The sequence below is a fragment of the Thunnus albacares genome, chromosome 8 (assembly GCF_914725855.1).
Source record: "Thunnus albacares chromosome 8, fThuAlb1.1, whole genome shotgun sequence".
Lineage (NCBI taxonomy): Eukaryota > Metazoa > Chordata > Actinopteri > Scombriformes > Scombridae > Thunnus > Thunnus albacares.
In genome coordinates, this window is record NC_058113.1 from 29,705,869 (window position 1) to 29,723,013 (window position 17,145).

General features: G+C 38.8%; 1 protein-coding gene across 1 annotated transcript; it reads left to right on the forward strand.

The window, feature by feature from the left end:
* Positions 1 to 5,965: 5,965 nt before the first annotated feature.
* On the forward strand, positions 5,966 to 8,547 carry LOC122986800 (high-affinity choline transporter 1-like). Its single transcript, XM_044358195.1, has 2 exons — positions 5,966 to 6,474; positions 8,214 to 8,547. Exons 1-2 carry the CDS (start codon positions 6,291 to 6,293, stop codon positions 8,273 to 8,275), a joined length of 246 nt encoding a protein of 81 aa, XP_044214130.1. The 5' UTR covers positions 5,966 to 6,290; the 3' UTR covers positions 8,276 to 8,547.
* Positions 8,548 to 17,145: the final 8,598 nt, after the last annotated feature.

Sequence of the window (17,145 nt, forward strand, 5' to 3'; positions counted from 1 at the left end):
TCTTATTTTCGTGATCTGGCAGATACAGTATCTTCTGTCTGTTCAGAAAGACAAAATGTTTGCACATGATGAAAAAAAACATTTAAAGAATAAGGCTGCTGATTTTCTATATCTTTCTTTTTGTCAACAAATCATGTATTCAGAGCCAAACCAACAATGATCTGATCTACTTACACGCATTATGTGTGTATCCAAAGTCTCATATATCTTATTCCTCTGTGCCATAGACCTCCGTTGTTGTCCAAAAACTATTAAAGGGAACATATGATGCACATTTCTAGGTTTATATTTTTCTCCTGGGGCTCTACTGGAATATCTTTGGATGATTAACATTTCAAAAAACTCCCTATTTGTCTTATACTGGCTCTTGATGCAATCCATAAGTTCAGCTTCTCTCTGAAACATGCTATTTTAGCTCCTGTCTCTTTTAGGCCCCCTTCCCAATGAGCCCACTCTGCTCTGATTGATTAGCTTCTGGAAGCCACGTCACGGCTGACTTCCGGCAACTTGGGAGGCAACGTCAACAAACTATAGTAGTAGGATTTCCCTTCTTTTTCTTGTTCTTTACTTGAAATGTCAACTTCTCAAATACATCTGTACATGTTCGAGCCAGAATCTGATCTGAAATATGAGGTAGAAAAAAACGTTGCTAATGAAGCGTTTATGGCAGGTTGAAGCCCATACTTCTGACATGCAGGGAGTATTTCTACATATGTTCACCTCAAGCTTTGGAACTTTGACCAGTTTTAACACAGGTTTCCAACATCATAACAGTATATACATGACAGAAAAAGCATAATTTAACTATAAAAGTGAAGCACCTCCTGACACTGAAAATGCAATCATTGTTTTTAGTCCTTGGAGGCATTTCTAAACAAACTGACATAACCAAAATCTTTGTAATGATGGAACAACAGTGCAGTGGTGTGGCTCGTTTGATGTTTTTAATAGTTTTTGGACAACAACGGAGGTCTACGGCACAGAGGAATAAGATATATGAGGCTTTGGATACACACATGATACTAATAAGACAAAAAGTAGAAAATCGCCAGTCATATTCATTAAATGTACTATTCCTGCAGTCTCTGCCTGCTACTGCTGCAGCCTGAGTGATGGACTTAAAGTATCTTTCAGCAGGCAAAGTGAAGTGGCGCAGTTTGTGTAAACATTGGATTTAAACGTGACAAACCAGGCAAACATTTTATTGTTCAGGGCAGACAGAAAGCATCTGTGAGATCATGAATGTGCTTTTGAAGATGCAAGGTGCTGCTGGACAACAGGTAAAAAACATAGACTGAAAAAAAAATGGCCGTAGTCACTGTGATGGTTTGTGGACTCCTGTTTTGAAGCATCAAGTTTGGCAATTTGACCATTGCCATCTTGGATTTTTGGAGCTAGAAGTGACCTAACACTACCTGCTAGCTCGGTTAGCACAGTGCTTACAATCTATGGTTAACTGCGTTAATGTTAATGCTAATTTTTGCTAGCGAAAAACAGGCTTAAAACCATTAAAACAAAATGTACTTACTGGAAAACTGAACATCCAACTCCTTAGAGGGTCTTTAACTACAACCACAAAAGCTGAACAAGACTTTTTTAGGCGACCAAAATGTTATAATTAACTTTCATGAGCTGAAAATACACTGAAATAGCAACAGCTATGTCTATACTCTGTGAATCTGAGGTTACGCCAGGGTTACGTTACCTAACCAACGTTGTCGCTGTGGTAGCGACTTGTGAATCACAATGTAGACACACTCTAAAGCATATCCTGCTTTATTGTCTATTTTACTCTAAATGGGACCATAATTTACAAATTAACATCATGCTGTATTGAAGAAGACTTGAAACAAGCGATTGAGACCATAAACTCATTAGAAAAACTGTTTCCTGAGGTAATAAATCAAGTCAGAAGCTGGGTCAATTTCTCGTAGACTTCCATACAATCTGACTTCTTTTTGGAGGCAGTGGAAGTGCCCCCTGCTGGCCATAAGAGAGAATGCAGGTTTAAGTCACTTACACATTGGCTTCACTTTTGAGACCTGGAGCTACCCGCTTGGTAAATAAGAGACACTTATACTTTTTGCTGAGTCGAGTGCTGAGGTCACAAATGGGCCTACATCCAAGCCTGAATAGATTTTAGCCAAACACAGCACAGACTGCTCCTCATTGAGCCAGCCACAAGATCCTCTACAAAATGTGCTGCAAAAAAGGCGGTCTGGTAAACCAGTAGTTTGTGTAATGGCTATCGCTGATGGAGGTAAGACAAAGGGCAGGGGAGGACAGATGCTGCCAGGATCTGCTGAGAGGTAGGTCAGTTCAGAATCAATGCTAAGCTATGACTCAGTAAAGCAAATTACTTTGTGTAAACTTACAAGCACAGAGGTTTAATCAGCTACTTCTGAGACTCCTGCCCCACAGTAGCCAGAAGGTTTTTAATTGTTTATCCGCTCTGGCTCAGTCTGCTCTATTCGATCAGTTAGGAAGGGTTTCATAAGAAGGACTGTACCCTCTGATGTTCCTGGCAGCCGAGACATCGTATAACAACTGTAATTTCTCCTCTTGTTCGCCTCAGCATAAAAGGCTCTTTCATGGAAATGCCTATGCAAAGGCGTATCAGATTGAGAAATGTAATAGTTTTCACTGAAGCCATTTTCGGGAAAAAGGAGTCGGTATTTGGCTCGGTGGGGGGGTGGAGGGGGTGGGGGGGTGTTAGGGGGAGGCAGCGGATGGACGTCTTGTCACTGTGTGCTGGAGCTCTATGTGTTTCTGCACCAGTGTTTATGGGGCATTTAAAAGCCTCCAAATGTGCTGCGGTTTGCGGCCTACAAGTCCTCCCCAAAAACCTCCGGGCAAGCTGCCAACGCGGGCTTACAGTTAAAATAAACAGCACAGACACAGTGGAGTGAGAGTTGTGGTGGGGGGGTTGCAGGAGAGAGTGAGTTGCAGACTCTTTACTTGGCTTGTGAAATAACAACTTCTTTCAGTACTTTATTTTTATCTGACTGATAAAGAGTATGTGGGCAATCTAACCAGTTTTCTTTGGTTGTACTTCCATGTAAATATTAGGGCAATCTCCAAAATATGTTTATAAGGCTTACAAATCCTTATTTAGCCTCCACTTACTGAGGTGAATGAGCAAAATTTAAAAGGGTTCAAAATCGTTTCATAGTGGGGCATGTGGTCCTTCAATTTACAGACTGTGTATTTGTATAAGCTCAAATGAGCACTTCTAAGTTGGCAGATCCTGGATAGCAATTTATGCAGCTCACATCCTGTTGCTATTCCTCATGGTTCAAGTCCCATTTTGTAATTATATCGTTGCTCTGTACATTTTGTTATAGATGTGAGATTAATAATGGCACCAGATATAAGATGATCCTACAGACATTCCTGTGTAGTGTGTCATGGAGGAAAAGAACCAATTTTTTGCCTTCTTGACAACATCTACAACATGCTACATGACACTTTGGACCTTGACATTCCTGATCCCGGAAGTCTGCCTGCCCGATCACCTTTGCACATCATTCTGGTCTTGAAAGCCTGCAAGCTATGATTGGTCAGGGGTTCATTGTACAGTCAGACATCGGACGATTTTAAGGTCATAAATTCTTGCTGTGACTTTGCAGAGGGACATGCCAGACTACGTGCAACTTGCTTGACGTACAAAGATGATTGGTAAGGTGCCAGGAACCAACTTTACTGATCCACCTGACAGCACAAAAGCAAATGGTGACATATTTATAGGGCTGCAACTAACACTTATTTTTATTATCAGTGAATCTGTTGATTATTTTCCGGATTAATGGATTTGTTGCTTGGTCCATAAAAGGTAAGGAAATGGTGAAAAATATCTATCACTGTTCCCCAAAGTCCAAGGTGATGTCCTCTAATGTCTTCATTTGTCTCGCCAACAGTCCACAACACAAAGATGTAAAGTTTACTATCATAGAAGACTAAAGAAACCAGAAAATATTAACATTTGAGAAGCTGGAATCAGAGTTTGGCTTTGTTTTTCTTAAAAAATGAATCTTTAATAACATCATTAATAAACGATTAATCAAATATCAAAATAGACTGTCTTCCCAAGAAAAACAACAGTCATCAGTCATTTATTCCCCAAAACAACATATATCTTTGTTCAAGTGACAACACCCTCTAGTTGAGAAAAGGCAGAAATCACATGATGTTATTGGTTGGTTGGGTGGAAGGATTGATTTAAAAAAAAACAAAAAAACATGACTATGATCATCCCCAACCTTAATCAGATGGCAATGTTTTTTTTTCATATTTTAGCCTATTAGCTATACATTTGTATGTACTTTTAAAAAATTACATTATTGCCAATTAACAAAGGCTTTTTCAACTTTTTTTTCTCCTTTCATACATCCAGAGGTTCCATTCATATCAGTCAGGCATGAAAATCGACTGTAATTCATCACAACGAATAATTTCTTCCCTCTATTTTTGGTGAGTTACATTATTATTTATAGTTAAGAACAGTGATTGTACTAAACTTTCTAATCAAAGGCGTCATTTTGGCAATAACACTAAATATGAGTTTGTTATGATGATGGACCTACTAAAGGGTCTGTGTGGTTGAAGTAGTTAAAAGTTCTCTATTTTTCATAGATTTGTTTTCAAATGCACTTTGCCTCATTTGAAAAAAGGGTTCTTCAATTTAGTTTAATTAAAAGGGTATTTACTGGATGAATTTGAAGGCTAAGCCTTCAGAATGCTCGACCCTGACTATCCGACAGCAGTACCTTCTCTAATTGAAAGGAATAAACCTGCTGAACTGACACTTTTCAGTTTAAACACTGGAGAGTGGCCTGATTGGACAGATTTCAGTATCATGGCAGCAGCATGATATGCAAATACTTGACACTGTTTAGTAAGAGAGTTAGTTTAGAGCAGGGACTGAATCTTAAATGGTGGAATCAAATGAAACAGAAACAATTTCTAAAACATGTTTGACCATAAATATATACTGTGTTAATGTGTGTTTGTATTAAAAGGCCCTTTAATTATGCACATACCTGTCTGAGATGATAGGATCATAAGGATCATTACATTAAAAGAAGCACTCTCCCTGAATCTAAACTTTATTTAGAATTAATTCTGTTTTTACTTATGATTGTAATTTCTCATGCTATTTTGCATAATTTACTATGTTTAGGTTGTTTGACTTCTGTATTGCAAACTTTTCCTTGTTTTTATCTCATTTTTTATATAATTATTACTTTGTGAATTTTAATATATTTTTATGTAATTTTAATATATTCTTAATGTGTGTTTATCATTGGTATGCTGTGTTGAATGTTGTCCTTGCACAGTAACTGTTTGTGTTGGCCATTTATGTTTAGAAATTGAAGGCCTATAACATTCTTCACATGAATCATGTATGAGTCACATCTCAAGCTGAAAACATGTTGCCTTGTATCAACTGTTCATATGTGAAAAATGCATCCAATGCTTGAATAAACCCGTTGAACCTACTGTTTTCATATGTGAGACTTTGCATGTACCATAACAATCTCACATGATTTTTTTCAGTTATATTTGGAATGATTTTCATAGAGTGCACATGTAAAAATGTGTTTTTGACAAAATCCCTGAAATTGCTGTTTACTGCAATCATCTTAACCTAACAAATGTAAATTGATTTTTATGTGATGTAAATACTGTTGTTATTGAGAATGTCACTATTTATCATGAGCTTTATTTAATTAATGTATTTCTGGTAGTGATATGTTATGACTATTTTAAGTAAAAAAGCCTAACCAGGGACAGGGGTTGCAAATTAGCCTTGGCTATAAATCCTATATGCAATACATCTGTTTCGTGTTATTTTAACCTGTTACAATGTTTTTTGCATCGTCCCTGACAAATAAACTAATAATAATAATAAATGTCAGGGAGAGAAAGAAGTTTGTAATAAACGACAAGTAACTTCATCTTGAGATGGTTTATTAAGGGTAAAAGAAATCTGTTAAAAGATGTGATCATGTTGCAATAGTATCAACACAAGAGAGACAACTAAATTGTCACTGTAAGCATATTTAAACATAAACATAATCTTAAAATCACCCTTCCATTTACCATCATTAAAACTGAGCAGTGACCAGATATGCATCTCTCACAAAAGGCAAGAACTGATTTATATCTTTTAAGATATAAGATTAGATAAGTTTTGTATTTTTCCTATCGCCCTCTGGAATGACTACACTCTTTAGCTCAGTAAAACATCAGCTAATGAGAAAGACATTCCATCAAAAGTTTGGTTCATTATGGCTTTTAGCATCCCAGGAGTTATAGTGATGGTGTTTTTCTACCTGCTGGTCCTTGGGACCGGCATCTGGGCTTCCTTCAAGTCCAAAAGGGAACAGAAGAAGAGTGCAGCCACCAGAATGGAAATGGCCCTGCTGGAAAACCAAAGCATCACCTGGGTGGTGGGCATCTTCACCACGTCAGGTGAGTGCACTGCAGACTATACTAGGGTCAAAAACTGTACAAAACTGTACAATGTCATGATTACCCAGAAATTGTATTTCTTCATGACATTTTTGGTTTTGGATAGTGGGATTTCTGTTTTTGTAATAAGTTATGAACTCATTCGTCTGCCATGCAGGTCTCACTTTGATAAAGCCGCCCTCTGTGACTAGGAAGCTATTTGGGGCCGACACTTGATCCAGCTGTTAATGCTATTAATTAATTACACATGATCACAGATGTATCACAGATGTACTTTTTCATGCACACCCTGCACAACATATACACCCTTTTTCCTAAAGCTGCACCACTGTAACAACACAAGTTAGAGGATATTAGGGTTATTCTTGCCTATCCACACAAGCTGCAGGAAGGGAAATAAACCATGCTCAAAGGAAATAAACTTCCCTGCCATGAAAAGTTTATACGAAGGAGGCACAAAAGGAGAAGTGACAAATCAAATGGCTTTGATTTGATTTGGCAAGTAAGTCCATACTTCCTCCAATTATGTATGTCCACAACCTGTTTCACTCAATTGGTGGTTCATATAACCATTTGGTGCTCATTCAGTTTGCATACAACAACGCTGAGTTCAGCATCAGGAATTCCCTCCACCTCCCCAGCCTGCTCCTGTATTAGGTTTCACATAGTTTAATATGAAGCGCCTTTGATGTTCTTTATCTAGGGAGCCAATGATTGGTGTAACGTAGTGAAATATAAAGTAAGAAGATATATTTATGATAGAGGCAGCTGATGCAGCAAGTATTGTGACATTGGAGAGACTGTTGGGGGACTATTGAGATGCTACTATCTTAAAACTCTTATGAGATTTCACTTTATAATGCTGTGAAAATGATCTTAACATTCTCTATTTTTTTCCTTTTTTGCCATGGATATGTAAAGTCATGACACGCCTGTTTTCAGTAATCTGCTTTGTTTGCAACAGGTGCTCTTGTGGTCACTGCAGTAATCTCTACTACAGAGAATATATACTATTAAGAAGTGACTTAAGGTACAAAGTTGTAGGTGATGACTTATTATTGGCCATGCTTGTACATACCAGACTTAATATAGGGAAGAATGTACTTATAAATTAAGCTAGGGTTTATTGAAAAGTTAACCTATATAGACACTTTTATCATGATTGGTATACCATGGCTAATGCTCCTATAATCTGTGGGCTATGCTAGCAAAATTGTACTGAGTGGTCAACTATCAAACAACAGTAATTTGTAAAGTGGTATGCCTTTCCAAAAATAATAACAATAGTAATGAATAATAATTATCAGAATTATCTGCAAGCTAGTGTCCCTAAATTCCAGCTATATGAAAGGTAAAGGTAACTTTAAGTCATTTTTTTATGCAACTCTATTAAGTGCTATTTTGTAGCCTTAGTCCTAGATGCTGAAAAGGAGGTTTACATTCAGAGCTATTGGAGTGTGAGGCCCTATGCTGTGACATGCATGCATCAAAACCAAAGTTGCAGGGCACAAATTCATAAAAATGTACTGGAGTTTGAACCTTCACATGTGTTAACAGCTCCCTGGTTTTCACAAATTTGGAGTTCTGGTTCAGAAGTGGTGCTTAATGCTCAACCCTACTAGTATTTGACCCATATCAGCGCATACCTACTTTTTAATTATACTCAGTTTGATATGGTTGTTTATAATGTGTTATATACCATAACTTGTACTGTCAAACAAATCTGTCTTGTCTCTTAGACTGGAACCTGACTTCTTATGGCTCTCCATCTCCATTTGAACGGGGGGGGAGACGGTTCTAGTACTGTCCATCACCCTGCAGCACCTCACCCCATCCTACATCTCCATCTTTGGTATTGGAGCCATTACCGCTGCTGTTATATCATCAACTGATGCCGCTTTGTTGTCTGCAGCCTTCATCTTCACCTCTAACATCTACAAAAACATCCCGAGGCATCAGGTTTGCTCTTGTTAATATGTACAGTGTAGAAGAGGTAAGGAGAGAAGTACATTTAGAGAAGAGAGGTTTATAAAAATACACAAAAAAACAATAAAATGGAGGTGAATGGCATTTAATTTGTGTATCTTAAATAATGTTCAAATGATGGAACTACTTTCTACTGAAGAAACTGAAACTGAAAATTGTCCATTGCAAAGTCTGTGGATTATAAGACATTTTTAATGTTTTCCTATGTGACTTTTTGATGAATATCACAAATAAAATTTTGCTCATATCTCAAAAACTCTAAACATAAAACAGTAGATATCTGCATGGCTAGATACCACCACTGTAAGTAAGAAAATGTGTATTTTGTGTGTGTGTTTTGGCTGAACAGGCCCTTTAACTGTCACTCCTGCTTTCTATTCTGTGCTCAATAAGGCAACACAAAGAGACCTCCAGTGGGTCATCAGTGTTGCTGTGGTGATAATAGGCCTGGCTGCTATAGCACTCACCAACCTGAAAAACAGCATCCTGATGTTGTGGTTGTTTGGTACTAAAGTGGCTTAATCTTTCCTCAACTCATCTGCGTCCTCTTCTTCTTCAACATCTCCAGTGGTTACGGCACTATTATGGGTTGGGTGGCAGGATTGGTGTTAAGACTGTTGTGTGGAGAGCCATCGATAGTGCTAGCAGCATACCTCCACTTCCCAGGATGCACTCTTGAGGATGGTATTTATGTCCAGTACTCTCCAGTTAAGACCATCTCCATGCTGTCTGCCTTTTCTGCCATCTTGTTGTTTACCTGCTTGGCTGCTCTGCTCTTCAAGAAAGGCCTGCTTCTTAAGAAGTGGGATGTGTTCAAAGTGCTTCAACTGTCAGTCACCTAACATTGGCTATGCAGAAAATGAGAGAAAATAACAAAAACAAAACAAAACAAAACAAAAAAAACAGGACAGGAAAAACAGAACTTTTACTTCAGGAACCATGGACACCAGAAATAACTCCAAAACAAGTAAAGTAAAAATACTTCTTTTCAAGTAAGTATTGCATCGAAAATGTCACTTAATTAAAAATGTGCAAGCATTATTAGCGAAATGTACTGCAAAATGTTCTAATCTAAACGACAGACAATTATCACCTGACTCTGCAGTTCCATCAGCTCTATGAAACATTTCAGTCAAGCATCAACCACCAAGGCTTGAATACATTTTTATATTTGAACACTAATAATAACCGTAATGACCCCAGGAAGCTCAACCTTGACACCGTGATGACATCCATCCCACTGGGCAATCGGTGACATTTTAACACCCGTCTTCCTCTCAGGCGTGAACACACATAGTGCTTCAAAGACTTGAAAAGTTAATTAGAAAAAGGGACTTCAGAAAAGTTCTGCCCGGCTCCTTCACCCTGCTTTCACAATCCATCCTGACAGGGAAAGATCCAGCTGCCCGACTTAAAACTGAAAACTTCCTTTACTGTCAATTTCAGCAAGTGGTTTCTGTCACAAAATGAGATGAAAGTCGTGCCGGGGTGTTTAACAAGCTCAAATTAATGCTCACTTTAATGAGGCACTTTCTCAGATCCTTTAAATCGAGTCTTGAGGGCGAGTAGAAAATGCAGCCTTTGCATACAATCCCGAGAGGGAGCTGAGGTGGCCCAACCAAAGAGCCGGTCCCTCAGTTAAAAGACAATTTAAAAGAGAGAAATTGTCCTTTGATCCAGGATGACATTGTGGATGATAATGACAAAGCTGACAGTCATCAGAGACATGCTTTGGTACTTTGGATTGGTGGTTGTGGGACTTGGTCCACAGTGAAATATCTCAACATCTAAACCACCATATATACAATCTATTACTGCTTGCTTGGTATGACAAAATTTAGTCCTCAGAGCTTAAATTTGCAAAATTAGGGAACAGGCATCTTAAATAAAATTACTAAAATGATGTTATTATTAAGTGATGAAATAAAATGAAAACTCCTTATCATTCATGTAAGAGCAGTTTATGGAGTATGAGCAGCATTTAATGCTTCACTTGAATCTTCTAAATAATAAATTTATTTGCTCTACCATTTAAGTTTATTTTATCTTGTTACCCCTTCATTTTGACACAGGAAGTGTACAGGACCATTAAGGTGTAAAATGAAGGGGTTCTCTTCATTTAGTGCAAACAAAATTACCTGTTTTAATGACTTTAAAGCACATTAATCAACTGTCTCACTGAAAGCCAAAATAAATGTAGTTAATGATAAAATAAATACGGTATGAAAACACAGCATAAATAATATGTAGAAAAGACAACTGAGAAGTCATAGTACATATTGTAGGAATGTGGTACAGTATCATCAAATTATAGCTTTGTGCTAGAATGCTTGAATATTGAATGAATGTTTAAACCTGCAATTACTCATTTTCTGGCCACTTGGGGGCAGCAGAAATGCACAAAATCATCACCTTTTAAGTTGATAAAGTGAGCTGTTAGCAAACTAATTTCTACATCCAGCAATTACGGAGCAACATTATCATTCATTTGGAGTCGTGTCTCTGTCCATCTGGTGAATTTAAGTCCAATATTCATTCTCTTTTAGTTTCTGTTTATGCTCTCTACCAACTCCTGAGGGGAATATCTGGCTCTTTAGCTGCTAAATGCTCCACTATGTTCACCAGCTAGTCTACAGCTAACTGTGTCTGTTTGCCGTTAGGTGCTGAGCAGATAGTGTACAGTTGGTTTTTAGAGCTATTTCTCTGAAACAGCAACACTATGAGAATGCTGAGAACCAAAACTGTAAAGTTGCAGCCGGACAGTTAAACAATGGGATGAAACTCGCTATAAAGTCGAGGGGAGCTGAGGAGTCGCTGATATTTCTCTGGAGGTTCATCACTATGAGCCACGGCCAAGACATTACACACTGTTATTTGATATATTGGTATTATAAAAATATTAATTATAGATGCTTTAAAGATAGAGTGCAGGACTTTTGTCTCCCCATTCTAGCAGTGAGAGTAAAGGGGGGTGCTTGGCTGTGATTGCCTGACACAGGCATGCAACACGCTCTCATGTGCACCCTGATTGACAGGCTCACACAGAGGGCCGGTAAAAACAGATGTGTTTTGATGGTCCACCGGCCAAAAAACATATTTTCTGATAGTCCGCTGGCCCATCAGGATTTGTCCCTGTATGCCCCATGGCCAGTACTGACTGTAACCTCCTGTTATGGTTTTAAAACGGTGAATAAATATTTTTGAGCGTCACACAAACCCCCATGAAATGACTCGTTTCACTATTAGAATGTGTATAAAGTGTCGAAGAGCTGCATGATTAATGGTCAAATGGCCAGCATGGGACTGTCGCGCCCGACATGACATTTAAAAACTGTGTATATTGTGAAATACAGGGAGATTTTTCTGGCAGTGATAGGATTAATCAGCATTGTGTAAACTCGTTATGTAAAAGTTCTGCACTGCAGGTTTAAACAAATAACAGATTAATCAATTAGTCAACCAACAGAAAATTAATTAATACAAATTTTAATATTTACTATGAGCTATTTGTTGGAGTCATTTATCAAGCAAAATACCAGACATTTGCTGGTTCACAGCTTTTGTCTGTTTTTATATCAGTGCTAATTGAATAACTTTTGGTTTTTCAAATTTAAGTCAGAAAAAAATCAAAGCTGCAGAGTCGGGTGATAATTCTCTGTAGTCTCATCACTACAAGCAACACCTCTGACATTACACACAGTAATTTTATACACTGTTAATACTGAAAAATATCAATCATAGCTGCTTTAAGGAAACTGGGGAATAAATCCTCCAATCAAGCTGTGAGCAAGCTTAAGTTTCTGCTCCAGGGTTTATGAACACACCTCTCCCTGACACTCATCAGGCCAGGAAGAGCAACACTTATTCTGGGTTCAGCACAGCCTCAGTGTTTGCTGGAGGGCGAAAAGTACTCTAAGATTATACTTTGAAGCTGGTGACAGTGATGAATGAGAAAATATGAAGAGGGGCCTTGGAAAAACTCACGAAATGCTGACGGAGTGCAGGAGCATGACCTCACACAGGGGCCAAAGAAGAGTACGTGTATCCCACAGCCAGCATTAGTGTTTTCCTAACATCTGCCTGTTTTATATGAATGAAAATAAAAAAAATAAAATAACTCACTGGCAACTTGTCAGTGTCAGTGATGATTTTACTGACAGGTCTCGATAGTGAAATATGGTGAGAGCTTCTCCCTGGCTCTTTGCAGCTTTTTCCGGCACAGACATAATGAATTGTGATGCCAGCTGTCAGCGTGCTGCTGCCAGGGTGCCGACACGGGGAAAAGAAAGTCATTTCTAGGTGCATATACCACGTTTCCACTGGAGATGTATTTTTTTGGAAGGCCGGAGGGTTGTGAGGAAGGTGCCGGAGGTCACGCTGGAATGGCTGACAACACAGAAACCCATTTAAAAGGAGTAAAAAATCCAAGGAGTCACTGGTCAGACAGATTAAGGGAGGTAGGGGACCATGTACTGTAATTGGAAATTTTTTTCTCTGTCAGTCACACCATGTGAGTCACACACTATGTTTTCATACATAGTTTTCATTTTGTTTTGTTTTTTTGGGTTTTTTTTTGAACATCTAAACCATCACAGACGAAGTTAAAGGATTAGAGATCGAAATTGTCTGCAGGAGAACCTTTCAGAGGTTGAGAAATTTTGAATGAGAGATTTGGACATAGCTCCAGGCTAGACAAGAGGCCCGTTCAACCATTTTTACATCTCAGTTGGTGATCCTGGAAAGAGAAAAAAAAATGCCAAGGATATGACAACATAATAATTCATCTTGATGGTCAAATTTCCATTCAACAATTTGCCTATTCAGCAATACATCAAATTGCTTTTGTGCACCCTATTGCCCCCACATATACATATATACTGACCCTACAGAGGTTAGCTGCAGCTATTTGTCAGTATCTATATAAAATTTGAACTACCATATACCAAATTAATGAAATGTATGATCTGTAATGTACGGAATTCAAAATTCATTATTATATAATGTGCACACAACCCCCACAAAATGACTCATTTCATTATCAGAATTTGGTCCATTTGGTCCAGTAACATTTGGAAAGTCTAGAGGAGCCGCACGATTGACAACCAGACGGCCAGCGCGGGAATGTCGCCCCAAACATGAGATTTAAAAACTCAGAATACTGTGAAATACAGAGAGATTATCTGGCAGTGAAAGGCCTAATCAGCGTTGTGTGAACTTATTTGGCAAGGGCTTGAATGTAACAGACATTCATTAATATGTGAAAGTTCCACACTGCAGGTCTATACAAAGTTACCTTTAAGAAGATTACTGGGTACTTTACACTTTGTCTTTCTTCTTAGTTAGAGTTTCTTTTCTGGAACTTACTATGATCTTTTATATCGGCATTTCCACCACGCACGACTGAAAATGTACTCTTGCAGTGTGTGCAGAATGTAGCATTTACGTTGCCAGGTACTTTACGAAGGAAGGAGTAAGACTGCTGGAGGTCTTTAGAAAAGACCGACGCTCTCTTTGGCACAGCTAACCGTTAGCATACTGACAGGTTCTGTCAGAAAGAGCCGCAAGCATCGTTGGCTAGCAGCAGCCTCGACAACGACACATTAATCCATTGACACACATACAGACAAATCAGTGTCAAATTCAGATGCGTGGCACATTGTTTATGTTTTTATATTGGGTTAATTATTATTTTAATATGTGGTGAACACAGGGACAATTTGGTTGTGAATGTTGAAAACCGGCACATTTTGTGTTTTACAGATATGTTGGGACTCGGGACACCCAGCTTGAAACCAGGACAATCCAGGACAAACTAGACTGTCTGGTCACCCTATGTCATGTCCCAACTGAACACACATTTTCAAGTGGAACATTGCGTTCCAAATTAGTGAAGCAATCACTCTAGTGAAATGATATTTCCTTGTGCAGGACAAGAGTTGAACGATAACCTCAGTGTAGGCTTATTTCCATCAGCACTCGTTCATCATCGGGTTCAGGTGACTGCTCTTCATATTGTTACGTCTTACTGTGGTTTGGTCTTTTCTTCTGTCAATTAGGGCGTCATCAGCTGCTCTGGAGGGATTCCCCTGTGGTCAGTGTCTCCGGACCGCCCACCTGTGTTTGTGCCCCAGTCTGCCCCGTCCTCAGCTGGTCTTCCCTCTTTTTTTTTTTACTGGTTCCAGCCACAAATTGCTAGCCTGTCCGATCCAGCACTCAAGACGATAAAAGCCTCTTTGTGAAAATGCCAGGAGCTGCTGTGATTTAACCAGAGCAGTCCGTCTCTGTCTCCCCCTGTTGTAATGTTAACTCTTGTGATACTTAGCTCTGAGGTTAACTTCTTTCGGTGTGTAAAATAACGTTAACTCAATTGAAACGCTAGTTTAGTGGTTTTGGGGTCCGAGCAGTAGGCTTACTTTGTTTGTTTGATTTTCATACAACCATTATTTCGGCACCACACATAGGTAATTAGACTGTCTGGTTGAACACGAGGACTCATGGGTGGCTGCTAGTGTTTTATTTCGACAGGTAAGATAAGTGCAGCCAGTTAGGGTTTTATCGTGTTTCTTTCAGCTGTTTCCAGCTGTGGTGAGTCAGTGGGGATCTGTTGGGTTAGAAAGCACGTTTTGTTTTGTTTGTTTCATGATTTGGTGCTACCTGTAGCCCTTCCCCTTTGTTCCTCACCTCACTTGACTCCAATTTCTGTTGCTTATTCCTACTTAACTGTTGAGCAGAAAGCTTGTACTTTTGTAACTTTTATTATCGGTCCACCGAACAATAAATGGCAGTGCATGCCAGACTATCCCTTATTCGTAGACATCTGCAGGGCTGTAACACGGGCTTGAGAAAAGTCCGACCGACCTCTTTGAGACTGTGGGCCATCGACTGGTGTTTTGTTGTAATCCAATAATTATGCAGCGGCTAATCGCTGTCCATTATCCAGCCTGGGTTCAATTTCCGACTGCAACAAAGACCGTCATCTCCCAGTCACCTCCTCTCCCCATAATACACGGCTAGAGAACACACTCACATACACAGACATGATTATCTAATAGACTGCGGGGAGGATAATTGCATAAACTAATCGATACCACCTCATTAGGAGAACTGTTTGGGATAAAAGGTCAACTTCACCACCCATCAGAGTCATTTCACTGTATATAATAGGAGGAAAACATAATTTTGCTTGAACACCAAAATTGGTTTATCCAAGAACACCTCCGCAGTAAATGCATTTACAGAGAGACAACATGTCCAATTGAAGGACGTTACAGTAAAGTTCGGCTTATGTACTTCCTTGAAATGGCAGAGTAAAGCTGCTCTGATGGCTGTTTTGCTGCTACTGGAAGTCCTTCACATTTGCAATCAACCAGCACAAACCTTGAATAGAGGTACCTGTAGAGAGTTCAGCTACAAACACAATATGAAGATGATTCAAAAATGCGCTTTTCTTGCAATGTTTCAAAGCAAATCTGTGCTTATTTATTTCCTGGGGATGAGCACAGTTAGGTGTGATTCATCCAAATGACTGAAAAAACATATTTTCTCATTTACCTGTAGCGGTATTCAGCCACACAGGTACTTTTGCTTATATTTACTCAGCTTTCATATTTCTCTCACCAGCATAATACAGTGGAGGTGAAAGGAATTTTGAGATTACATTCAAAGCTCTTTCCAGAAACGTCCCTGTTACTCTGTATAATCCACTGAAAAGTCTGTCAACAGTCTTCATTGGCACTACTTTGATACTTTTAATGGAGATATAATACAAAATTCTCAATACCTGGGCAAAAAAAGCCCAAAACTATTTAAATGTCCACATACATCTTGTGGTTTGTGAGAACAGTAAGATTGATCTGGTTGTTAAAATGACTATCCCTGAACCAAAACGTCTCAGATACACAATGTTTTCAGCAACCAACATAAATCCCGAAGAAACGTCTCTCAAGACAACGAAATGTCTCTCCCCTGCACCTCCTGGCTATTTACTCACTCTAGGGTTGCATTCACACCAGGATTGTTTATCGTCTCTTATGTAATAGACTGCAGGGAGTCTATCAGTCAATGCAACTCTGCAGTTAAATTCAAATTTTGTCCTGTAAACACTCCAGAGCTCGGTTTGTTCAGAGTGGGAACAACACTATTCGCTCTGTGGTGGAATCAAATAACAATGGAGTTGGATGTTCCACTTAACCAAAACTCTGTCCAACAACTGAGCTGCTTTTCAGTGCATTTGACTTTCAAAGAGGCCGGCTGCCCAGTTCATAGTTAAGTAAAATCTGTAAGAGCTCTTTTAATTCAAGTCCATTCTATTCAGATAAATTCCTGATGGTTTGTCCCTGGAGTAATGAGACAGCAGAGAGAAGAGACTGTTATGACTAAGAGGCCCTTCATGACGTACTTATCAATTATGCTAATTTGGTTTACTGGAGGCATTGAATAATTCTGTCGTCATACTCACCTTCACATGGATGGTGTTAAAATAAATGTTCAATTACAGTCAGTAGCTCAAAGAAATTAAGATTTGTTCATTAATATAAACAGTTTATGAAGTGAGGTGCTTCAAAATGTGAAGGGATCATCTGATTTATAGGAGGAACATGGAGGTACTTTCTATTAATTCATGTTTGACATTATGTTCACATAGCATTATTATAAACCATGTGCTGTACTGTGACAGAGGACAAA